At 41.1% G+C, this 26,528-nt stretch overlaps 3 protein-coding genes across 13 annotated transcripts in view; 1 reads left to right on the plus strand and 2 right to left on the minus strand.

Moving 5' to 3' along the window:
- Positions 1-5,418, minus strand: part of LOC119418357 (tripartite motif-containing protein 67) — a 66,841-nt gene extending 61,423 nt beyond the window's left edge. For all 11 annotated transcript variants that reach the window (XM_037685634.1, XM_037685636.1, XM_037685632.1 and 8 more), the window contains exon 1: positions 4,591-5,418. In XM_037685634.1, coding sequence (XP_037541562.1) covers positions 4,591-5,418 — 828 coding nt within the window. The remainder of the gene's footprint in view (positions 1-4,590) is intronic.
- Positions 5,419-11,596: 6,178 nt separating this feature from the next.
- Positions 11,597-18,300, minus strand: exoc8 (exocyst complex component 8). The gene is made up of 4 exons (XM_037685637.1): positions 17,152-18,300; positions 15,404-15,657; positions 15,047-15,295; positions 11,597-12,605 (listed from the first exon to the last, which is right to left on the minus strand). The coding sequence occupies exons 1-4, from the start codon at positions 18,296-18,298 to the stop codon at positions 12,201-12,203; spliced, it is 2,055 nt and encodes a 684-aa protein (XP_037541565.1). The 5' UTR covers positions 18,299-18,300; the 3' UTR covers positions 11,597-12,200.
- A 744-nt stretch (positions 18,301-19,044) lies between these two features.
- sprtn (SprT-like N-terminal domain) lies at positions 19,045-22,009 on the plus strand. Its single transcript, XM_037685638.1, has 5 exons — positions 19,045-19,389; positions 19,594-19,693; positions 20,500-20,628; positions 20,717-21,011; positions 21,103-22,009. The coding sequence occupies exons 1-5, from the start codon at positions 19,058-19,060 to the stop codon at positions 21,990-21,992; spliced, it is 1,746 nt and encodes a 581-aa protein (XP_037541566.1). The 5' UTR covers positions 19,045-19,057; the 3' UTR covers positions 21,993-22,009.
- Positions 22,010-26,528: the final 4,519 nt, after the last annotated feature.

Consider the following 26,528-nt stretch of genomic DNA (forward strand, 5'->3'; position numbering starts at 1 on the left):
ATCTGCCTTCTAACACAGGATCATCCTGATTGGGTCAAGAGTGTCAGAGAGGGAGCATTCCAAGCAAAAAAAGTCACTTCCTGTTCTGAGGGGGCGGGGCTTTGATGACGTCAAATTTTGACCTCAGGGTATCGTCGGGCATGGGACAGGCATGACTCGTGCCAAATTTGGTGCAATTCTGTTTTTCAAGTTGAAAGTTATAACGTTTGGAAATTTATGGCGTGAAGCTCAACTGGCCACGCCCCTTTAACAAAACGAAAATGCAATCCTTTGATAACTTTTACTCCCCAATGTCTTAAGGGCATATCCACCAAGTTTCAAGGCAATCAGTCAAAATCTCTAGGAGGAGTTCGTTCAAATTCGTCATGTATGAAACGTGAAATTTGACCCTTTGACCCAAGATGGCCGACTTCCTGTTGGGTTTAGGGCATACCTCCAAGAGACTTTTTTTCATGATTCAGTGGGTTGTACATGTGTACCAAATTTCAGCTCTCTAGGACTTACCAGTTGTCATATCTCACGTTAGGGGGCGCTGTGGAGCAGTTTGGCCACGCCCACTTTTGGTTCCATTACAGTTCAAAAATTTTACTTGGGGGACAAGTTTTGGTGAAGTTTGGTGAGTTTTGGGATATGCTAAGGCCTCCAAAAATGCGTCCCAAAAGTCCCAAGAAAAATAATAATAATAATAATAATAATAATAATAATAAACGACACAATTACAATAGGCCTTCGCAGCGCTTTGCTGCTCGGGCCTAATTAAGCCATCAATTTGCTTACAGAAGATTTATGATCTGGTCAGAAATGCTTAAACTAAATATCCGTCATCCAGTCATGCTTGATAAAAAATAATCTTTCTTCATCACAGGAAGTGAAGTTCGCTGCCTTTGAAGACAGCAGAAAAAGAGCAATAGGAAGAGGAGATCAAGCAAGATAAAGCCCGATGAAACAGGAGAGAGAAGCAAACCAATCCATCAAAAATACAACAGAGAGAGAAACGCTTCAAGTCCTCAACAGCATTTCAGCTCCGCAACACGGGAGTACTCGATCTCCTGTAACAAGAAGGACAGCACATTAACTAAGAGGTGAACGTCTCTGGTTCTGCTTATTACTCATCAACGCCCTCTCGCTTGAATGTTCTGACGGGCTTTTCACGGCACGTTTATGGGACGGAGGGAGGAAGGAGAAGAAGGGTGAATGAAGGGTGGGGGGAGGGGAGCAGAGGAGACAGACGTGTAAAGAAGTTGGAGGGATGAGCCAAATCAAGAAAAAAGAAGAGGAGGAAGAGGCTGAGAAATAAATGATGGATTAAATAACCGGATGCTTCCAATCTCTTAGAAAAACAAGAGAGATTAGTTCCATTGACCCACTTAGCAGGAAGCAGAAACTGTTAACTTACACATTTAACACAAGGAGGAAGAAACGCTTTGTTAAATTAGAGGTTTGATCAGCACTTTAATGGATTTTTTTGGCTGTTTTAATTTCCCTAAAACCCTTTTACTTTACACACCTGAGGCCTTTGTCACATAATCATTTCCAAAATTAACTCAGCAATTATGCACTTAAAAGATTTTAATGGTGTAACACTGAAGGGCTGGTACCCTTGGCTTGGCCAAGGGCACATAAATCAGAAGTGACTACATGTATTTGTGCATGGTTCATTTTGATTTATTCACAGAAAGGTAGTTCTCTTTGAACGAACTCAGATTGGAAAAACGGACTTGAACTTTTACCATAACAACAAGCTAACAGCTAATCTGACAGGAAGTGGCAATAATCTTATAACAGCTCCAATCTCAAAACTTTTATTGTGATGTACATTAAAGATATGTTTAGCCACTTTAGTTTCCCACTAGAAATATCAGGATATCCCTGCAGGAAGTGCCATTACGCTTGTGAAAAACCACGTAACATGAAACTGACTGCGACGTAAAAGTTTGTAAGACGATGTTTGCATGAACTGCTTTGAGATTTTTAACATTTAAGTAGTTTTAAGATCTTTAGATAATTTCTAGCAAATGATTCTCATCAGTTTGTGATAGTTGTACTCCTTGACCTTACCTGCTTTTGGCACTGATGACCACAGTATCCTTATATTGCGGTTAGAATACTGGGTTGGGATTACTGGTGCACATTAGAATGGTTCCGTTCCTATCTGCGTGACAGGAGATTTTGTGTTAAGGTTGGTAATAATGTACCTGCTTCAGTGCCTCTTTCCTGAGGGGTCCCACAGGGCTTGATTCTTGGACCCCTTCTGTTTTTGCTCTGTCTGCTCCCTTTGGGGTCTATCCTGAGGGAGCATGGTCTTTCTTTTCACTTCTATGCTGATGATTGTCAGATTTATCTGCTCTTGCATCCTCATATCTCTCTGAGCTACTTGAACCATATGTTCCTTCTCGGGCCCTGAGATCATCTGATCTGCTTTTGGCTGTTTCAAATACAATGTTGAAGCTCAGAGGTGATCTGGCTTTTTCAGTCGGGGGCCCTAAACTTTGGAACAGTCTGCCTCCCCCTGCCCCCCAAACATTAGGCAGGCCACTTCACTTCCTGTTTATATGTATGTATGTATGTATGTATGTATGTATGTATGTATGTATGTATGTATATATATATATATATACATACATACATACATACATACATACATACATACAACCCTAAAGCACTGATCATGTTGATGTATTTTGATAGTTAAATCTAAAAACTTAAATAAAATAGAGATGCAAACTTTTCTAATCTTTATTAAATGTGTTCTTTGCAGCGTGATGATTTACAAATATTACCATCTAACAAGAAGTTAAAAACTTTAGTTGGTGATTTTGCTTTATATCTTAAATAAGGGACTTTGACTAAAAACAAGGACATTGTAATTCATTAATAATGTAACATCACCTGCTGGTACATGCAAGTTTGCCTTTTGGGACAAAAATAAAACAAGTTTGACATAAAATGAACAGAGCATGTTTTTCAAACTAAAAAACACTAGATGAAACGTATTCAGAGTGTCACTTCTTTGTGTTCATTGAAGGTCCAGGTCTGAAGATGTCAACACATCTGTGTGGTACGTTAGTTAAATGTTAGGCCTTTTCTCAATACTCGACTTAAGACACAAACAAATGTTAAAACTAAAATGTAGCCAAGTCAGCTGTAGCCTGAAGAAAATGAACTGCATCTGACCCCAACCCTGGAGCAGATTCATCATTAAAATTAATCAAAATGTAGTTTAAAAATGGATTACATCATAAATCACTTTAATCATCCACTAATGAAATGGGCGGGTGATTTATTTTTTTCTTTGTTTTGGCAGGCAGAGTGGAGGAGGGACACAATGGTAGGAAAAAAAACCGCCTTATCAGCAGGTTTTCATTCAGTCTTTGTCTCTGAAGACAACTGAATTATTGGAATAAAGCTGCTTTATTCAGTCATAATACAACTAATTTTTTACGTTATAACGCGCATTCTATATTTTACACAAGTTAAATTAAACCAAAAGGTTGTGAATGCACGTTTAGCCAATTTAAAGCAAAAATTAATCACTAAAACTACTTGTAGTCTGCTCTACTTATATTTGAATTTAATTAGCAAATCTTTTTAATATAATTTCTTCTTTAAGTTTATTGAATCCAGGACTAATAATAATAATAATAATAATTTAGTCATCCTTACTCAAAGCCCACGGCATGAATCTGTGCTGGCCTCTTCTTCCAACACTGTAATCACCAATCACATCATGTGTGACCACTTCCTGTGCAGATGTGGGCCAGCTGCCAATGACTCATCCTCACATACAGTTTGTATGCCCACAGGAATTATCTTATTATAAGTTGAACCAAATGAATCATGATGATAATGTGATCTGCACAGGGTAAACTCAACGCTGTGCTTCAAACAGGACAACATTTAATTGACAAAACTCAAGGCCTCAACAGAAGCAGGTGTAAAACCGTCTTAACTTCATTATATTAATCTGAAACCGAAGATACTTTAACAGCAGTACAAATTACAGGAGCAGTATTTGTCTAACTGTAAGACTCACTGAGGGGGTACTAATAATGGGCAGGTGCGGGAAACATAAACAGACCAAACAAATGAAATTAAGCTTCAAAAAATGATCGCAATAAAACCTAAAACATGAAAGCTGAGCAATAACACAAACAGAAACATGCCATTAATTATTACATAAATATATTGAAGCTCATACCAGAGGGGACCCTTAATGGCAACAAGGACAAATGTTTACTAAAGTGTTTAAATGTGTCACAGTGATCAAAGTGTTGAATTGTGCTCAAACCAAACCTCAATGGGCTCATGATCAAAATGAGTGTGCAAAAAGCACGTGCACTGTTTGCACTGATTTTTTTTGCAGTCAGTAAATCAAAATGCCTTCACGTGCATGCAAACGATGTCTGATCCAGAATCATGTTGCAACAGGAAGTACATTTAAAAAAACAGTATAATGATTGGTAGTGGATGTGATGAAGACTTGAGACTCAAACGTTAAAGATAAAATAAAGTAAGTCATGAGGAGCACAACACTGTGTGTACACTTGGAGGTGTGTGTGTGTGTGTGTGTGTGCGTGTGCGTCCACTCACTTTGTGTTGCTTCCACATCACACCCAGCGGTTTGACGTCGTGCTTGGCGTGCTTCCCCTCCTCCAGACACTTCACGCACACCGGAGCCCTGCAGCTGCAGCAGTACATGTTGAAGTTTTCCGCCTCGTGATCCACGCACGTCGCCGGTTTCCGGGCGGTCACCGGCGGCGGGTGCCCGCCGCTCCCTCCGCCGGCAGCACCTCCTCCACCGCCAGCCGCCCCTGCTCCTCCTGCCGCTTGGTTCGGCGGAGGTACCAGGCGGTGCTTGGCCAGCGGACCGCGGGACGGGTGGCACCGCTGCTGGCAGGAGTGACAGTAGTAGACGTCGCACTGCTCGCACATCACCGTCGCCGCCACCGGGTTGCGGTCGCACAGCTGACACTTCACCCCGGAGGAGGAGGAGGAGGCGCCGCGGGTCTGCTGGTACCGAGCCACGATGGCCTCCAGCAGCCGGTTCCGAGGGAACCCCCTGAGCCCCCGCTCGTCCAAGGAGACGCTCCGGTGGCACAGCGGACAGGTGAGGGAGCAGTTTCGATGCGCGACCGGAGGGAACACCCGCACCCCGTTGGGAGATTTGAGCTGGCACGGGGTGTAGGAGCCGTAGCCGCTGTCCGTCTCGCTGTACAGACTCATCTTGTCCATGTCCAGGTAGTCGTAGTCGGAGCTGCCCGAGGCGCGGCTCTGCGCCGGGGTCTCTCCGTCCGGCGTCTGCACGGTGATGTTCCGCGCGCACGCCAGGCAGACGTTGTGAGAACACGGCAGCAGGATCGGGTCCTTGAAGAAAGACCCGCAAACGGGACATTTCAGCTCTTCCTCCATCGCTCCCATGCGTCTCGGTGCACCGGAGGGAGGAGATGTTTCGGTGAAAGCAGTCCAGTACCGACTGACGCGGACAGCTCCCTGACTCCGATCTTGCGCATGCGCACACCGGGGCGGGGATTGATTGATTTCAAGCACAGAAATATTCTGTTTACCAGACTGTTTTATACTGTTACGTATCAGGATTGTGGCCGCGATTTCTTGTTTAATTTTTACTTTTAAACATTTTCTGTCGAGTTTAAATGCAAACGCTTTAAATCACAATAAATAAAGATTAATTAAATATTCATTAAATAGAACTAATTAGTTGACCAGTGTTTTCTAGTAAGGCTTGGGCCTTAGCATCGACGTAATTAGCTTTTTAGCTAACATCACATATATCATATTAACCATATCATATTTTAGCTATAATTCTTTTAAAAAAAAATAGAAAAACTAAACAACTTACAGTATTTAGTCTTGTTTTTATAGCTCAATTAATTGTTTATCAAAAAAAAGATCTAGCAACTATATCAAGCATGTCATCAACGCTGCCTTGGCAAGTTGCCATGACAACCCATTTGGTTTAAATGAAATGCTGATAAGGATCTCTGAATACTTGCATATATTGGCCTTAATGGGTTATTTCTCTATTCTAGTAAAAGTTATTGCTGAGCTAACGTCATATTCATTAGCTCTTTGGCTAACATCGTAATTAGCTCAAGCTATGGTCATATTAGCTCCAATATCAATAGATGTTAGCCTCTCTTACATAAAAAGTTTAAACTAAACAAACTGCAACATTGTTAGACTAAACTAAAAAAATTAATAATATGTAACAAATAAAAAGTTAAACTCCTTGCTAACTACATGATCCCATGATTCTGTCACAGGCAAATTAACTTTATGAATATCATTTTTTAAAGAAAACATACTAATCACAATGCTAATTTCTTAAAAGAAGAAAACAACAATCACCTGTATTTTTGTTGGTAAAACTTGCCAATGAATCGTTTGTCAAAGTCCAACCGTTGGTGAACGAATTAATTTTCATTTCATTTGACATTAGCTGCTAAAACTAGCATTGCAAAAATTACAACTTTTTTTTAGCAATTAAATAAAAAAATACAACTTTTTTGTTTCCATTTTAAACTCTAACTCCCTGAAGTACTAAAATGTAATAATAATTCCTGTTCATTAGCAAAGTGTTACATTTTGCTATTACCAAGTTTTTTACTTCATTTAATATTCCGTTTTGGTGGCTAACATGATTAGCGTTAGCTAGCTAGCGTACTACTCAGTGACGTCTTACGTCGTGACGTCATTCCCAGATTTAATCGGAGACGTCCATTCCATTAACTTTATCAATGAATACTTGGACTTGAAACAATTTATGCTATTCCATCCCAAATGTCAGTGTGATGAAATATTAATTTCTAAGTTTTGTCATAACCACTGAGTCTATTTGGAATTTCAAACTTGTATTGAGGGAAATCAGGATCCTAGTACACATGTTCACAGAAAGTTTCTTCAGCTCAAATAAACTGATTATTAACTAAAAAGGCTTCAGTGTTCTAACAAATGTATTGTCTTATTTCTTTTTATTTTAAATATTAATATAAACCCACTTATTTAGTGAGAAAGGAACCTAATCTAACAGTTTGATGTGTGAGACACTTTTCAAAAATGATCTGTTTTGAATTTTAGAACTGAACAGTGAATGATCGAGATTTCCTACTGAAGTCTTGAAGACTGCAAGTACAAAGTAAGACAATAATTTTATCCCTTATTCAACTCATCCTTGAAAGTTTAGGAAAAGGAAAAGTTTTTATCTTGAAATCTCAGCTGAACAAAGAGCCATTCGTTGACATCATTATGTCAACGATAATAACGGCCGTGACGACGATCAGTGCTGATGGTTCACTGCGACCGCCTCAAACTCTGGATTCGCTCTGCCTGTCGCTCTGACACGGGTGACACATGATCCTGGAGGTGGAGGCAGCAGAAAACCAACAGATGGGTGGTAGCAGAAGCTTCCACACTCGGATGAGATGTGAAAACACCTGACGGTGTTTCTTTCAGGTGTTCTCTGTATAGACAACAGCAGTGACTGAGGTTCTTCAGTGAGCAGCTTTGATCTCAGGCCTGTTAGCATCTCATCCGCTGCCTTTCAGATCTGCTTTGTTGGGAAATGAGCATGGTGAACAGTTGTTCACATCATTACATAAATATGGTGTAAGGAAGATGTTTCACTCCCACTTCAATGGCCTTGGGGTCTTGAACCTGTGGCTCTATAGGGCCACATGCAGGTCTTTGTGGCTTTGTACCAAACTAACAATAAATACATTCATAACAACATGTAAAAGACAGTTTTTTCTGTCCAGTTTTATGCAAATTAGCGAATGAAACATGTGACAAAATTATGCAAATAATACAAAGAGATTATTTTTTTAACTAGTTGCTCCGTTAGCTCATTATTCACTTCTTTAATCTTGGTCTCAAAACTAAAAAAAATAAAATAAAAATGGTACATTGGAAATTAATTGCTCAAAATGGTTAATTATTCTTCCTCTGTAAAAACTACTGACCAAAAACATAGCAGGTGTAGGGGAACACCACCCCAGAAACAGTTCACCACCTCAGAAAACAGTTCATCTCAGCTTAAACAGAAAAAGAGTTCACCTCGTCTCAAACGACATCATTCATGTGTTTTGTGTTTGAAACTGTTTAAAATAAGATGCATCTATTCCCTTGGGACAAAACTTCACTGCCAATATGAACTCCTTTCCCATGAAACGGACAGATCGTTTTAATGAGTTTTGGTTCAACTGACCCCGAAGTTGAAACATCTGCTGAGACTTTAACTTTTATCAAAAAGGAGTATTACTCCCAGGATGGGTTCCCACGAAGATAACACATTTGAAAGAACCCTTTGTTTAATGACATTTACTTTTCAGGGGATGGACAGCGACACCTTTTGGAGAAACATTGCCTGCTATTAACCCCAAAATGTAATTTTCTGTAAATCGTCATAACTGAATGTTTATTTATGACAATGTGTGTTTTAAGTAATCTCTCTTTAAGATAATCATTTGTCTTATTTGTCTCTTTTGAAAGAGCAACTTTTAAAGGCAGACAGAGAAAATGGACTTTAGATTTTATAAAGCATGACAGGAGTTAGGACCATCCCTCTTCCGAGAGGTGGACTAAAGTCAATCTGAAACACACATACAGTTAAGTTTCACTTCTTCTTCAGTCGCTGACTGAGGCTTCGTCTCATGAAGACTTCACTTGAGCTCGGAACTGCGAGAGAAAAACTTAGCTTCTGCATGGAAGAGGAGCATCCTTTCTGCACAGAGACGGGACAAAAGATACAGAAGAAACGAAGCAGAACCTGACCGAACCAGAACTGTCACACCACAAAGTGATAAATCCCAGCTGACTGCAGAGCCAGTGGCTGGACCTTCGTCCCTCCAACGATGGTAGGTGACTTTTGAGGAAAAATCAGCCTCTCAGTCACCGGAGCATCTCAGGCCTTGCTGGTATCATTTTAAGCAGCTGTGGAACATTCTGACGTCTCGTTCTGGTGAGAGAGACTCTTCAATGCACTTTCTGGTGATCACGCATCACAATAATCTTATCAGACAAACTACAGCTCACTTTAGACACAATTTTAACTACTCCACAAACAGAACCAGTCCAAAATCTGCCTTTTTAAGTTTCACTGATTTGAATAATCAAGTAGACCTTTGATACAAAGCTATTTGTTGTTCATTTGTTTGTTATGCATAATTTTCATCCCATATATCACAGATTATTATTTTTGTAATAAAATACATAAAATCAACTAAATTTGTGATTATTTTGGCATATCTGTGTGTATTAACTGATTTGATGCCCTTTAAACACAAGAAAATAATTCACGTTTCAGTTTACATTTAATTTGGAGTTAGAGACAGATTTTTCCTCTAAAAGAGGTGGTGCCCACACACAACGAGGTTATTTGCATAATAAAAAGACATCTTATGAGCTTAACTCATAACTGATCATTTACAATATATATCCAGCCCCATATCCCTCTACACAGGATTGAGACTAAAATCTTTTATTCCAGGATTTTCTTCATCTGAGAAAAATACTGGAAATTATATTTTTCTAGTAGTTTATATATATATATATATATATATATATAGTTTAAATTTTATCAATAAAAGTTTAATATTTTTCTTTGTCCTAACGTAAAACTGCCAACTGTTTATTACAGATATTTAACTGTAAAATGTAAAACAGCTAATAGTTTGATTTATAAACACTTAATGAGTTGTACTATCTTTATTTTAAAGCTTTAAGTAGATTTTGCAGCTCTGGAAAAGAGAGGAAATTCCTCTTTTGATTGCAAAGGTTGCAGACCACTGCTGCATTTTGTCCACTATAAAGACATGAGCTTATTAAAATATAAATATGAAGCTGCAATATACTGTAAGACAGCGCCTTGTGAAAGCTGAAGTTAGTTAAATTGTCTCTTTAGCAATAATTGTGTCTTTTAAAAAGCTGAAGAAACTATGAGCAGAATCATATAGCTGCACTCGTTTTATTTTAAACTCATTTTAAGACTGAAATAAAAGAACGAGCCCAGTTCTCTATATGTTTTTATTTTGCATCAAAAGTGCCGCCTGTGTAAAACATCTTCATGTAATGAGCAAGAAGTGGCTGCATTTTATTATTCATTTCCTCCACTAATAAACTTCAGCTGACTTAAAATTTATAATTAATAAAACAGTTTACAATTGTTCCTAATAAGATATTATTTAACAATCTAACCTCAAAGAATAAATAATACACATGAACTGCGAAGTTGTGTTTCTGCTGTAAATGGCCACAAGGGGGCGACAATTTATTAAATAAAGAAATAAAATGCAATTATTTTATTATTGCTGGATGAATTAATTTATTTTTTATTTTGTTTGAACAAATAAACGTACATAATGAGCTAAGCGTATCAAACAATCACAATAATTCTTTGTTGTAAAGTCTCAAGGATTATTAAATAATCTGCAGTAATTATGTCATTCATCACGATGAGGCCCTCCTGTAAACGTTGGGTTGTTCCAGGGTGATTTACTTTCACCCTTTTGTTCATTCCAGTCATAAACAAACTATAATGAAAATTCTGAAAATCTTTAAAGTTCCTGTAAATTATGTGATTTAAATTCTGCTGCCAATAAAATTATAAAGGTTGTATAGAAAAGCCGGGCAGCAAGAAGAATGGAGAACAACCTGAGAGTATCAGTGGAAATGTAGCAGCTCATTGAGGTGGAGGGAGTTTGGGTGGAACAGTTTGATAAGATACTTTATTAAACCTTGACAAAAATCCCACTATAAAGGTCCAGCTGGCTGGAGAAACTGTGGAAATAAAAGTGCACATCATTACCATAATTTTTGGGACTGTCAAGTAATTAAAACTTATTGGAAGGAGCTACACAAGGCAATACAAGATATTATTGGAAGTCAACTGCCTCTAGGAAGTAAAGTATTGTATTTTGGGCTCATGCCTGAAGGACGGTCAAAAATAGACAAATATTTAATATTTTATTAGTGGTGTGAAAAAGGTGGAGTCTGCATGTTCTCTCTGTGCACGAGTTTCCTCCCCCAGACCAGAAACCTGCATCTTGGGCTGAATGGTGACTCTAAATTGTCTCTAGGTGAGTGAGAGAGTGAATGGTTGTCTCATTTGTCTCCATGTGTCTCTGTGATGGACTGGAGACTCGTCCAGGGTGTCCCCGTCTCTCACACAGTTACTGCTGGACATGGGCACCAGAGACCCCCCCACGACCCAGAAAGGAATAAGCGGGTAAAGATAATGGAAAAGCCTCAAACTGTAAAAGAACAAATCAATCTCAGCCATTCATAATTTCTGAGGAAAATGAGAACAATCGAGTGAATAAACAATATCTATTCAAATATTTGTTTTATAAGGTAAACGCCATACAAATCTGTTATTCGTGAACCAATTCAGACATTAAAACTTCCTGAGATATGTTTTATATCTTTCTGCCTCTAAAAAAACTTAATAAAAACTAAAAAGTTTAAACCTTTAGCTTTGTTCCACCATTCATTAACTTGAAACCAATAATAAAGTTGAATAAAAACTAAAGACCTTGTAGTTTTCAGTGTTCCCAGGAATAATAAACAGGCTGAACATGTTGGACTTTTATTACATTTTATGTTGCACATAATTTGACCGATGCAGAACATTTGTTTAATCAGTTTTGATTAATTTGTGCTCGTGATAGCGGTAGTTTCCCAAAAATCAAAATGCTCAGACATCAAATCATCTTTCAAACAGCAGAAACATCAACTTTAGTGGTGAGGGAAACTGTGAAAATAAAACCTGGAATCTGCTGTTGTCAGATATTAATATTATATATTTTAGTTTAATTTGAAGTGTTTTGTGAGCAATTCCTTTGTATGTATGGGACAAATAATAAAGAACTGATGAGGACAAAAGTGTCTGCAGCAGGAAGGATGCTTGAAACTAAAATAAAATGATCTTTAGAAGCCACTATTAGTTCGTTTTCTTGATGGAAAATGTACAAATCTCTATGAAAACATGTTACTCTGCTGTTATTCTGCCTGTTCGCCATGAGTCATTCATTTCCTGTCCTGTAGCATCAAAACAACCGGTAGTTAGTGTTGTGGTCAGCTCTGACTGGGGACCTGAAATCACAGGGAGGGAATGTGAAACGTGTTTCTTCACATCCTTTGTTTCAGTCTCACAGTTTGTTAAAGAGCCACAGAAGTTCCCGTCGGTCTCAGACCAAGGATGTGGTGCTCTCCGGGTTGATCCGTACCGACCGCGTGCTCTTCCTAAGGTCTCGCAGCTGTTTGGCCGGCTTGCCCGCGCTCTCCTCAAAGCGCCGCTCCACCACCGGCAGCACGGTGTCGTGGAGGAAGGAGGCGTTCTGCAGGACGAAGGCCTTCTTCTCTGGGTCCTGCTCGCAGCGGAGGCTGTAGTCCACGTGCTGCACGGCTACCAGGATGATCTCCCGCAGGCTCTCCAGCAGCACCATGTGCAGCTCAGGGAAGTAGAGCTTGAGGCCTTCCTCCAGGAAGCTCATCATCTGCTTGGTGAAGGCCACGATGGTGTAGCTCAGGTTCACCCAGCAGTCGTCCCCTGTGTACTGCTGGAAGCTGATGCCACAGCCGCGCATCTCATCCTGCAGGACAAACACTGAATTTATTAACCACTGGTTCCCACCATTAAATAAATCAGATTTCATTAAATATATTAGGGAGGAATGAGGAGTTTAGTGTTTCCTCAGGGTAGACACCAAGGGGAACAGATACAATGAAAACAGAAGGGGTCCAAGAATTGAGCCTTGTGGAACCCCGTGGGAAAAAAGCACTGAAGCAAATAAACTAAAGATATACTACTATACTAGTAACTGCTATTAAAGTTATTAGGGAGGAATGAGGAGTTTAGTGTTTCCTCAGGGTAGACCCCAATGGGAGCAGATACAATGAAAACAGAAGGGGTCAAAGAATCGAGCCTTGCAGAACCCCGTGGGAAAAAAGCAATGAAGCAGATAAACTAAAGATATACTACTATACTAGTAACTGCTATTAAAGATATTAGGGAAGAATGAGGAGTTTAGTGTTTTCTTCAATAAGTAAAGAGGCCGGCAGGAAGCCCTTCCACGTGTCGACAAATAAAACTAAACTGATCTGAGACAACTTGCTTCAGGAAGGATTTCTATCACCCACCTTCAAAAGCAAAAAAGGGCAATAATGTTTTTGTCCGTGACTGTGTGCGTATGTTCTTTGTCGGTCTGTTAGCAAAATGTCTCACGAACCACAACACAAATTGTAATGATGTTTTCAGAAAGCAATCATTGGAGCTGTCTCTACAGCTGGTTAACTTTTGGAATCAACCTGATCCAAAATGGCTGCCACGGCAAAGTGATCTTAGTCAACACAAAAATAGCTACAACTTAGTCAACTGAGCTAGAATTTCATGTGGTATGAGCTGAGAGTGAACACATTCTAACTTATTCTTTGAGAACTGATTTGATCACAAGATCTGTATAAAACCATTAACTCTGTTAGCAAAATATCATGACCCACTGGATGGATTTCAAATAAACTCCCAGAAAGTAATCAATGGACATTAATTTACAGCTGGTTAACATTTGGAGTCAACCCACTTAAAGATGGCTGCCACAGCTAGCTGATCTTAGCCAACATAAAAATGACCTTACCTCAGCTAATTTTATATATGTGGCTAAAATCTGGTGTGGTAGTAGCTGACAGTCATTCACAACACATACAGTACTCTAAATGCTAACGGGTCAGCAGAGCATTGCATGATAAGATTATTCTCAGAGGTTTGACCACAACAGCCACAAGTTTGTGACTTCTCTGGGGAGGATCTTAGTTTGAACTCTGATATGAAAGGTGGCGGGCAGCTTCCAGTTAAAGTGTTGATAAAAACAAACAGGTCACGTTAATAACACACAACTGCACTGACTGAAGCGTGTCCCTCTCCTACATTTAGATTTATAAAACAATATTCTGCAAACAATGTCCAGAGACCCTGCATGCAAATGTTGAGGACGATGTTTTTAGACCAGTTGTCCTTCAGGGGGACTCGATTTAGGTTTTATTTTTAATAGAATGTTTATGAAGCATTCACTCTATCGTGATCCATTTTTCTTACGTATATTATGAGCGTCTTTCTCGTTCCACAATTATTTTGCTATTTCAACAAATCATAAGTCAAAACTTTCAGCTCTTTCAGGACAATCCTGCGATGACTTTCGGTATTGGTGCAACTTTAGCTTTTAGAAATATTTAGCCTTTTCTGCCACTTTTTCCTCATAGAAAATGAATTGAGCTCATTTTACATCCTTCACATCTTTAGATCTGTTTACAACTGCTCCTTTCACATTTTGGTCTGGTTCAGCTTCTTTCAGCTTCCTTGTGCAAATTTAAACTTTTTTTTTTCAGCTACTTTCAGCTGCTTTTTTCAGTTGTTTTGTGCTCCTTTCAGGTTCTTTCTAACGATATTATTGTTGTGCTTCTTCTAACTTCTTTCTGCTAATTTCAGCTTATTCTGCCCTTTTCAGCTTATTTCTGCAAGTTTCAGCTTTTTTATTTCAGCTACCGTTTAGCTGTTTTTATGCTAATATTAGCTTCTTTTTTCCAGCTAAATCCACATTTTTTGCACTCGTTTCAACTTTTGTGTTTTTTCTGCTGATTTACGCTTGGTTTTCAGCTACATTTTAGCATGTTTTAGCTAATTTCAGCAAGTTATTTTGCAATACACATTCACATTTCTGTAGTTGTACATAAAGTGTAAATTTATATGTTTTTATTTCTAACTGCTACAACTGTGTTTCTTTTTAGATTTATGAATTTGTGAGGATCATGAGGGAAAAACTAAATAATAAACACAAAGCTAACGCTGAAGACAAGAGGATTTACAATTGCTTAGAGGTGGCCATTGCCTGCTTCGTCCCCCCCGCCCCTCAAATAAATAAACAAATGATGATTTAGATACACACCTCCACACAAATTCCTATTAACAAGAAACCAAGCCTGACACAGTTAGATAAACAAATAAGCAAGAAATAAACAACAACAAATAAGTGAGCTCTACCTTGAGTTTAGTTAAAGCCTCGGGGGTCATGAGGTTCATCCTCCTCCACATCTCCTCGGAGTTGCGGTGTTTCGTGGCCTCGATGATGATGTCCTTGTAGCTCTGCAGAGCCGCCTTGATGTCTTTGACCAGCAGCGACTGCAGAGTGAAGGTCAAATCCAAACCGATCTCCGTCAGCTGCTGGCAGTGCTCTTTAGCCACTTTAACGCACTCTGCTGCTGTCGACAGGCTCTCCTTACTGTCAAACACCTGAAAAACGTGCAGTTTGAGGAAACTGACTGAAGTCACACAAGCACCAACTCGCTGTTCAGAGATATTTCCAGGAAACATTAAACCCGTGTCCCTGTCTTTGCTGACCTGTTTGCTGAAGGCGTCTACAAACATCGTCATGGCCGACCTGGACCACACCACGAAGGCAGAGTAGCAGCCCGTGTTCCCCGCGAAGTCCATCTCGAACTCCTTGGCGGTCTCCAACAAGCTGGTGAAAAAAATGTTGCAGAGCTTGTGGATGTAGAGCAGCGTGGCTCCTTCGATGCGAAGCTGCCGTATGGCCGTCTGAACGGCTGCAGCGCGGTTCTTCAGGAACAGCTCACATGCTTTGGTGGACTGACCTGGATCATGCAGAACCCACAGAAAAACACTGAGCGAGGAGACAACAGACTGGGATTTTACGACCAACGCTGGAGATGGTTTTTTAAAGTGCGGCTTCTGTTTTTAACAACGTTGTTAAAAATAACCAAAGGCCTACGATTGCTTTCTGAGAGATTCATTAGATAATTGTCCAGTGGGTCATGAAATACTCCTATAAATAATAATCTCCTGGACCTATATTAAAAAAAAAAACACTATCCACGTGGACAATGGCTGCCATTATTCAAGATGGCCGCTTTCGAAAATCTTCATGACCTGAACTGAGACTGAATCATTCTGATTTGCCAATCTTGTCATCAAAATATAATTTTTTTAGGCATGCTAAATTGAATTCTGGAGTCAATATTATTTTTAAAACTGCAGATGTAAAAGACTATAAAAGCCATAAACGAGAGATTTAACTCTCTTGTGAGGTGTTGATATGAAAAAAGTTTTAACACTTGACATATTTCATGAGTTTTGACCGATGGTCAGTTTGATTGTGTAACGATGATAATACTGTGCACCTCTACTCGTCACATTTGCACAAAACTGTAGGCACACGAGACTAAAGCAGTAATATTTGCCACGACATCCAGTTTAGCACGAATGCAAATTCATTTAAAATTTACAGGAAAAAGGTGGTTTTTCACGCATGAAACTGTGGCTATCTTTAAAAAAAATGGCCAATTGATTTTCAGGTAGATAACTTCATTTCAGGTAAAAGTAGGTCCTAGGTCAGGGGTCTGCAACCTGTGGCTCCGGTGCCACATTTGGCCCTTTGGTTCCTCTGCAGCGGCTCTTTCAAACTTTGACCCAAACCAACAAACCACTGCTAGTTTTATCACTTACACGTCATTTCTTTTACAAATTTGTGAATACTGTTACTAACACAAGGAGTAAAACATACCCACTTTAACTTTATTTCTTTAAAGTAGGATACTTGGATTTTTCCACAATTAAAAAAATTGTTTAAATTATTTTTAAAAATTGTTAAAAACTATAAAAAAAAATGAATCCTTCTGTACAATAAGCTGGTCTTTTCTTTTGTGTTAAAATGTAAAAATATCAGTAAGTGTTAAAAATCAGATGTTTTTAGTTGTATTATGTCGCTCCTGGCCTGAAAAGCCTCTTCCAATGAACTTAAAGTGGTCCACCAGTTGATAATCACAGTTGGAGCAGGTGTTGTGGCTCCAGACATTTTAATTTAGTGAACGAAGAGACAGAAATGGCTCTTTGGATCGTCAATGTTGCAGACCCCTGTTCTAGGGACTAGTCACGCCATTTTGGTGCTTGTATCACCAAGTGACAGTCTCTTGTGGAATATTAACTTAATCTGCTGTGCTCTTATTGTGAAAGTTTACTTTAACTGTAAAAACAGTGAGGTGAGCATATCCAAGGTGTTAATAACAACCAGAGGAAGAGCGGTGAGATTGTGGATTATCATCATTATTGTTGTTAGAAATTAAAGAAACCTAGTCTGATGAGTTGGGACACGGCCCGCCGGGTCGCTTTAGGTCCCCCACGAAGCGACCGATCCGGAGACAGCTCAAACACCAGGACCTCCGTCAGCTGTCGCACACGTTCGTCCACCTTCGCCCGGAGCTCCTTCACCTTCTGGGTCACCGGCTGGTCTTTCAGGTACTCGCCGAGCTTGTCCAGCAGGTCCACCGCACCCTCAAAGTCTCTCTGGGCGATGCACACATCCAGATCTTCTGGCAGCTCCTGGATCCACTCCAGGCTGAGGGCCGTGCTCTCTTCAGCCTCTGATGGCTCATCTTCCATGTCAAAGGGGTTTGTGGACACCTCAGCTCGGACAGGCGAAGTGGGAGCCTCCTCCTCTTTCTTGTGTCTGTCCTTGGAGGCTTTATTTTTCTTAGTTTCATCCAGGATCTCCAGCCACTCCTTCTTGACCTTGCTGTTCTCTGCCTGGAAGATGCGGCTGTCGGGGAACATGAGGATCTTGAACATGTCCTTCATGGGTGGGTTGTCCTTTACGTTCACCACTGCAAAGCTCTCCAGATCATACAGGGCGTGGTATTTATACTTCACCTTGTCTTTGCGGCTGGGCAGCCAGGTGGCAATCAACAGGCAGTCATTCATCAGGAAAGCATGCACCTTCTGGATGTGGGCCATGTTGTCCACATCAAACTCCACAAGGTCTCCATTGTAGACCAGGTGTCTCCCTGGGGTGTCCATGATGTTTTCAGCTCCTTCAACCTTCTCCAGCAGTGAGGTGAGAGTCCTCTGCTTCAGCTCTTCTGTCTCTTTGGGGAAAGCTGCCTGCATCTCCTTGGAGGTCTCATCCTTGTCCGTGGACAGTAAGGCCTGGGTGATGCTCTCCATGATGCTCTTCTGCTCGGTCAGGATGTGGCTCAGCTGGTACATCTCACTCTCCAGGTAGGAGATCTCCTTTGCCGTTTCGATGAACTGCCTGTAGTTCTTGTACACGTTCTTCTTCAGGTTCTGGGCCGTCTCGTCAGCCAGATTTTGGATCTTCTGACGATGTTCTTGCAAATCTCTGTCGCCATCGGACTGCTGTGACAGCTGCTTGACGTAAGACTGAGGCTCGAAATTCGGAGATTCGAGCAGTTTCCGGAGTCGGTTCCCGGTTTCCGACATCTTTAGTATATTTATTTATTTAGATAAACTGTTGATATAATAAAGAAACCTATGAGCAGCGAAAGAACTCCTTCATTTCCGCTTCTACAAACGCACAGGAAGCTGTAACTTGTACTTCCTGTATGTCACGAGACCGGAAAAAAAAAAAAAGATGGCCAAGAAAAAAGTCCGTACAAATACTGTTAGTCATTTACATTTAATAAGTCACATAAATCTAGAAAATAATTTTTGTATGTCTTACAATAAATAAAATATTACTGGCTTTCTTCAACTATTAAACTAGGCGGTGCTCAATAGCGAAGACTACAAATCCCAGAAGTCTTTTGTGTCCGCTGAGTTTTCTTCGAAAGTTTAGCGTAGTAGCAAAGAAAAAACTCCAACATTTCATATTTATTTTGGCACATTATGTAAGAAAAAAAATTAGTCGTCTTTTAATTAAAATTAAATAAAAAATTGAGAAAAACGTCAGAATCTTCTACGCTTGAAACCGACTTTTATTTAGAAAAGTATACCGGAAGTATTTTTATACTGTTGTCAACAAACCGTGGGCGCTAGTTTTGGACAGATCTGGTGTTAGCAAAACGTCCAGCCTAATAAGATAGCATGTTTGTGAAACTATGACAATAATCCCAGTATTTGGGAGTATTATTCTTAAGGATTGGGGTTTTGTTTCTGGCACAGCTGCTGTTTGTTCCGGAACTTTTGGTCTACTTTAAAGTTATAGCTTAGCTAGCTAGTTAGCACATCTGTGTTGTTGTCATGGATGCTGATTTCCTGCTCGCCATTCAGCTACAGGATCAGTTCGATAATGAATTTGAGACTTCATTCCTGTCGTCGAACGACTCCGACGGCGATGACTTTGGGCAGAGCAGTAAGAAACGGAAGGTGGAGGCGGCAGGAAGAGGAGACGATGCTGTTCCCGGCTGGAAGCCGAGTTCTCAGCCTGAGCGGCCGCTGAGCATCGTGGACGAGTCCTGGGAGATGCTGGACCCAAACCCAGATGTGAGGGCCATGTTCCTGGAGTTCAACGACACGTTCTTCTGGGGGAAACTGAGCGGAGTGGAAGTGAAGTGGAGCCCCAGGATGACACTGTGAGTTTTGACACGTGTGGCTCCACAAACTATACAATTATTTAATTATGTACATTAAAACACTGTGTCACCGCACATATTTATAACGACACGTTGTAAAATGGGTTTCAGTCAGTGTGGCGAATATAAGACAATATTTACAAAGGATATATAGGATAAATAAGTACATTCTCCTGCTTATTTCTTTTGTTTTTCTTCCTGTAGATGCGCTGGCGTGTGTTCTTATGAAGGCCGAGGTGGACTTTGTTCGATCCGGCTCAGTGAGCCTCTGCTGAAGTTGAGACCCAGGAAAGACCTGGTGGAGGTGAGAAGGTTCAAGTTACGTTGGCGTTGATTTTTCCATCCATCCGGCATCTGCTGCTTGTTGCTTGTTGGATGGAGGAGTGGTGGCCCAGAGGTTTGAAGATGGGCCTGTGATCAGAAAGTCATAGGTTCAACTCCCGGTACCGTCAACATCAAAATGTGGGTGGAAAAGGTGGAACACCCACACCTCCCTCCACCCTCATTCGCCCCACTCTGGGTCCCTGAACAAGGCCCTTAACCCCCACCATCTGCTCCCTAAACAGGTCTCTCTTGAAAATGAGTTCTTGTGTCTCAATGAGACTACCTGGATATATAAAGTGTAAACGACAAAAATAAATAAACAAAGTTCCGGAGTTGGCTCGTGAGGGCAGCAGCTTGAGCAGCGCTTCTTGGAGGACTCCCAAGATGTTCCCAGACAGTCTCACCATCTGTCCTGGTCTTCTCAGAGTCTCCTCCCAGTTGAATATGCACAGGAAACCTCCCTAGGGAGGCGTTCAGGGAGCATCCTTACCAGATGCCTGAACCCCCTCAACTAGCTCCTCTCGATGTGGAGGAGCAGCGACTCTACTCCGAGTCTCTCCTGATAACTGCCCTGTGGAGAAAACTCATTTGAACCGCCTGTACCTGCTGTCAATCAGTCTTTTAGTCATCTTGTTATAGACGTCTGCTTTTTTCTAGCTGTTAGTTACATTCTTAAAGTTTTTTTTGTTTCAATTTCTTGTACAATAAATTAGAGATCAAAACGCTAGAAGAGAGCAAAAATGTTTGTTCCTAATTGTTGTTGTTTTTTTCCACCTGTTTCCACAGACGCTCCTTCATGAAATGATTCACGCTCTCCTGTTTGTGACCCAAAACAACCGAGACCGAGACGGACACGGTCCCGAGTTCTGCAAACACATGAACAGAATCAACAAGACCAGCGGGACTAAAATTACTGTCAGTGTTTCTTTTAGTTTGAGTCTTGCCAGTTGAACACTTCACAGAATTCATCTGGAACGTCTTTTTTTTTTTCTTCCTTCTTCAGATCTACCACAGCTTCAAAGACGAGGTGGACGTCTACCGGCAGCACTGGTGGCGCTGCAGCGGGCCCTGCCAGAGCCGCCAGCCTTTCTTTGGCTATGTGAAGAGGGCCATGAACCGGGCTCCGTCCTCTCTGGACCCCTGGTGGGACGATCATCGGAGGACGTGTGGCGGGACGTTCACAAAGATCAAGGAGCCTGAAGGATACGGCAAAAAAAACAAGAAGGACGTTAAGAAGGATGGAAAACCCTCCGAGAAGAAGAGCGTAGGAAGTGGGAAGTCTTCTAATACAAGTAAAGGTAACACTTTTTACCTTTTCAGTTTTACTAAATAATCATAGGTAAAGATTATTGTCTGTTCTGAAGTAAATTATTTTGTGTTTCTGTTCAGGTTCTGGGGTCCAGGATATCCGGAACATCGTCCCTTTCAGTGGGAAGGGATTCCTCCTGGGAGGGAAGTCTCAGACCTCCTCGTCTTCGTCCTCCTCTCTCTCAGCACCAGTTCCTGTTGTGACACCTTCACCTGTTAAAAAACCTTCTGCCTCCGTACCTCCATTCAGAAATCTCCACTCTCCCGTTTGTTCTGGCTCGTCGGACCAAACCAAGCCCGGTGGAGCGTCCACCTCCGCAGGCGCAAAGCCCCCTGTGAAGAAGTCTGTTGGCAACACGAGAGTTTTTGTAAACGTCGGGGGCTCTCCTGTTAAAATTCCTAAACCTCCGAGCAGTTCTGGAAGCCAAGGGGCAGATAAACTCAAACAGAGGTCCATTCAGGATCTTTTCGAGAACGCGGACCTCAAGAAGTCCACGCCTCGGTTCTCGAACTCGAGCACGGAAACTAAAAGAGACGCGCTGCCACTGCTGAAGACTTCTTCGGTTTTCACCAAACAGGAAGAAACATCTTCATCCATCGGAGCTAAGACGAAGTTCTCACCTACAGCCGCCTCTGGAGGCAGCACCTCCAGATCAACCGGGTCCAAATATTTGAGTGGTTCTGGCGCCGGCTGCACACCTGGGGCTGCAGGTGGAGGGCAGACGCTGAGGAAGAGGCTGTGGGACGATCGCAGCAGCTCGGCCAGCATCTTTGATTTCTTCGAGAAAACGTTGGGGAGCAGTTCGGCCACGTCGAGGGAGAGAGGAGCAGCCACCTCCTCTTCATCAGGACCGCACGCTGCCTCCTCCTCCTCCTCCTCCTCCTCTGCAGTGATGGTCAGCTGCCCCGCGTGTCAAACTAAAGTCCAGGAGTCACAGATAAATCAACATCTTGACTCCTGCCTCTCCTGAAGGAGTTTTTAATTCAAATGTCTCCTAAAGAAGCTTCAGGGAGAGTTCAGCTTAATCTGGTTGAACTTTTAGATTTTGGTCGTTTATCCCAGTTTATGCTCAGTTTGTTTGCTAAATGGGATTAAAAGGTGTTTCAGTGCCAACTTTTATAGATTTTATTCGTTGCTGCTCTGTAGTTATGAGAAATCTCTCGAGTGCCTCAGCAGAGCAGCAGGTGTGTGTGAAGATGAAGTTTTTTTAAAGGTTTTAGTGTCGTCAGACAAAATTAGTCTTTTTGTTTCGTTGTTTTTGGACTAAAGAATCAGATCTGTGCCAATCAAACAAAAAATACAAGTCTGAGAGGAAATTTAATAAATAAGTATTTCATAAATAAAGCATTACATTTGAAAACAAAATATTTATTTTGATGAATAATTTTTTTTTTTTACTTGGTTGTCTGATTTAAGAGGAAGCTTTTATTCTGACAGTTGTGTTGTTTCTGCTGATGTTTAGGCTTTTATTCTGACAGTCATGGTTGTGCTGGTAATGGACATGTTTGACTTTCAGAATAAAAGCCTCTTAAAGCCAGTTCTTTGTGTCTTAACAGGTGGGCAGCATTTTTTTTCCAAAGTGCCACATAGAGAAATGGAAAATAAATGTTCTTTATGACAGAATAATCTAGAAGACCTTTTATTGTAGCATAATTAGCGTACTATATAAAACAAGTCTTTCCATAATCCTTTAGGAATATAAGGTATATTCTGTAAGTGGCTCTTGTGACAGTATATTTATTACACGTTAGCTTAACATGTTATACATGTTAGCAGAAATACGCAAAACAAACTTACATATTTGTGTTTCTAAGTTTATGGTTCAGTCTAGTTCTGGAAACACAATGACTTAAAAACATGTTTTTAAGTTTTCCATAAGATGTTTAACTTTCCTCAAGTCTTGTAGATAAAATGCTGCTTTTTTTTTTTTTTTAAGCCAATCTTTATTTAAAAAGCTGTGTGTTTTTTAACTAAAGATATTGGGGGGGGCTGATGGAGATTGTCTCAGGGCCACTTTTGGCCCTTGGGCCGTAAGTTGCCCTTGTTTTGTCTAACGGTAACGGACTAAACTAACAAAATAAAAGAAACTGGGCTCTTCTGACTAATTTTCAGCTTTAAAAATAAAAGCCTCATCTCCAGAAATAAAACACGACCGTCAGAATAAAAGCCTCAGGAGTAAGAATGAAGCAGACTGAATCCAGAAGCCAAATGAAGTGTTGAAATGTTAAAAGATCAATAACTTATACAACTTTATAAATACTTTCAAATAATTATTGTGATTCATTTTCCATCAGACTCGTTTTTTGTTTGGTTCAATCGAAGACTGTGACACTGTGAACTCTGACCCCGTCGTGTGTAGGAGAAGCTGCAGCAGCAGTTTTTATGAGATGAAGTGAAGGTTTGTGCCCCCCCCCCCCCCCCCCCCCCAGACCTGCACCAGCCCCCCCTCAGATTTAGTTTCCGTTGTCTTTTTATTTGTGCACATCTTCGCTTTTCCTTTGCGCTCGTCTGCAGCGTGACACGTTATTGATTATTCTCTGATGTCACCGCAGATTCCTCCTCAGCATCTCAGGTTGTACGTTCGACTCCACGTGCTTCCTGTGCGTGCTCTAAAGGGAAATGAGCACGGATTGTTTGGGATCTTATTGCAAAATAAAAGTTTAAAAGCTGATTATTACTTTGCATGATATTTTGTTCCACCCTGATGACTAAAATTAAACTTCTCAATTCACTGACATGCATTCCTTTATGACATCATCACACTAACTTGCACAGTAATGCACATCAGTCTGTGCTGGGAATGACTCAGCAGTTTAGGTCAGTTGGCTGCATCTTGCTTTAATGCTCAATCATGACTTTCTAGAAGTTTCATTCAATTCCGTCACGGGGTTTCAACAAAGAGAGGCGGCAGATCGAGGGGCGTGATGGTGCGTGTGGGTGAGGTCAAAGGTCAGACTGCAGGAGGCCCAGCTGGTGATGGGGACCACACCCAGCAGACCTGACAGAGCGTGAGCGGAGCTTCAAAACCTTTTCTTCACTCGCCATCACAGTCCAGACCTGGGACGTACCGTAAACACTCGGAACAGCTGTGCAGCGAAAAATGAGTTCCCAAGAAAATGTTGGCAAAATAAAAACTATAAAGCTCTACTGAAACTTAAGAACAGATCTGGGTCTGGATCTGGACCTTGGCTCACCTGGACCCTGTTATAAACAGAGAAAATAAAAAGATCGCTTTAATGGGAAGAGAAATCATTTTGAGACGTTGTACCGCTTTTAAACACCTGGATTACAAATAAAGACAGTTTCAAAACAAAGACATCATGTTTCGGTGAAAATGTATTTATTGAAGCACCAAAGTGGAGTTAAGTCTTATGTTGAGGACTGAACGACTCCGAACCTTCCTGAGGTCCAGGTCCTGGTGTTTGTGGGGCAGCAGGTCTGCTGAGGACAGGAGGAGACCATGGTCCTCCCATATCATTTAAGTTTAACATTCCTTGGGTGAATGCATGTCGCCCGCCACATTTCATGCCTTAAACTCAAATCATCCCATGCTGAAAAGAGTGACAGTTGTTTTGGTCCAACCTGGTGAACGTTGTGCAGGATCTCATGCAAAATTGTGAAAACTCACTAGATTTTTTTTTAGTGCTCAGAGTAAATCATGGAAAGGAATATCAGCTACTACCACACCGAACTTTAGCTCAAAGTCTCAAAAAACTGACTCAGTTACACAAAGTTTTGACTTTGCTGTGGCGGCCATCTTGAATTAGGTCAACTCCAGAACTTAGTCAGTCGTAGATGAACATCCAATGACAATTTCCTGGAAGCTTCATTAAAATCCAATCGGAGATTTATTAAATACTCTGGTAACAGACTATTTACCAGATTCGCACCTTCGGACGCCTCCAGTTTGAGCTTCCTGTCCCAGTGAAGTTATTTTTGTTTCTGAAGAACACGATGATGGTCCGGTGTTGAACTTGAGGCCACCAAACTTTCTCCTTCATATGTTCTCACATATTTCTGCTTCAGTGGGACTTTAACCCCAGAACCCAGCAGTCACTGTAATCTGTCTCTTCCTGTTTCACTCTAGGAGGAAGCTGACGTCCTTGTCCCCGTCCTCTTCAGAGGTCCCCCTGCCAGCAGCTGCTCGTCCCTGTTGACCCCTGCCCTCCCTAACACACTTCCCTTCAAGCCCATTGTCTCTTCCTGCCAGACGGGGTCCAAGCCCAACGCAGAGCTGGAACCGAAGCACACGCAGGGGTCACTGTGGCTCCAGGAGGCGGCCATTGTTCCGTGTGGCTCCACGGATAAATTAAAAACTTGTTTTACAGCCTGCGAGATGTGAAGTTCATCGCCCCTCCTACATGTCAGAGATTATAGATGACAACAAGTGGCGCTCCATCCAGAGCACCACGTTTACCGTGAGAAGCATTTTGTTTCGGAGCGGACATCTTTGGACGATCATTAGGTGGATTAAATCAAGTCGTTGTGCTTTTATCCAAGCAGATTACCGCAGATTACCGCAACCATTTCCGTGCTCCTCTGTGGGGGCGTCGTGTGTCTAATCCTCTGATCTCAAGGGCCAGCCGTGATGATGATGATGAGTAAAGCCTAAATCCACTGGACATAAAGCAGACGCTCATTAAAACTATCTTTAAGATGTGCAGCTGCTGGCTGTCGACTGGCGGCTAATTGTTTCAGGAGGATTAAGAAAAGAACTTGGATTTATATTTCTTATTTAGACGATGAACCTCACGTTGAAGGAAAAAAAAATTAACAGAAAACGTGAGTTTCTAAATGCATGAACTTGTTTATGTTTGGTTTTTAATGATGGAGCTTTGGATGCTGCACTTTTCTTAGACCTGTCTAAAGCTTCTGACACTGTGGACCATGACGTCTTGTGTCATAAGCTCAGAAATTGGTTTCTCAGATCACACTGAGGGTTGGTTCTCTAATTATCTCTCAGGTCGGAGGCAATGTGTTCAACGTAACGGTGCTTCTTCCAGTTATCTAACTGTTAACAATGGTGTACCACAAGGCTCAGTCTTAGGACCCACTCTCTTTACAATCTACATAGGTAATCAGAATCAGAGTGCCTTTATTGTCATTATACACAGTACAATGAAATTAAGAGCCACTCCTTTTTCCAGTGCAAAAACACGCCTTAAGAAAACACACACTAAACACACACTAAAAATATAAAAAATGTAACGCAATATAGATATAATAATGAAAGTAAAAAATACAAGTATTACACAATTGTATTGCACATCATGGTTATTAGTGAGGTAGTTAAGGTGACTGAGAGTATGAAATGTCAGTAGTATTGCACAATAGAAGTCCAGGTGTTTGTGAGGTTAGATGATTAAATCAGTGCATGTGTGAGTTCAGTGTGGTGATGGCTTTCGGGAAAAAACTGTTCTTGAATCTCCTGATGCATGCTCAATAATCCAGGTAGAAAAATCTAAAAAGGTTAAATCTGGTCCTCTGGACATTCAAAAAAACAAAA

Source organism: Nematolebias whitei, chromosome 12 (genome assembly GCF_014905685.2).
Source record: "Nematolebias whitei isolate Nwh7 chromosome 12, NemWhi1, whole genome shotgun sequence".
NCBI classification, from domain to species: domain Eukaryota; kingdom Metazoa; phylum Chordata; class Actinopteri; order Cyprinodontiformes; family Rivulidae; genus Nematolebias; species Nematolebias whitei.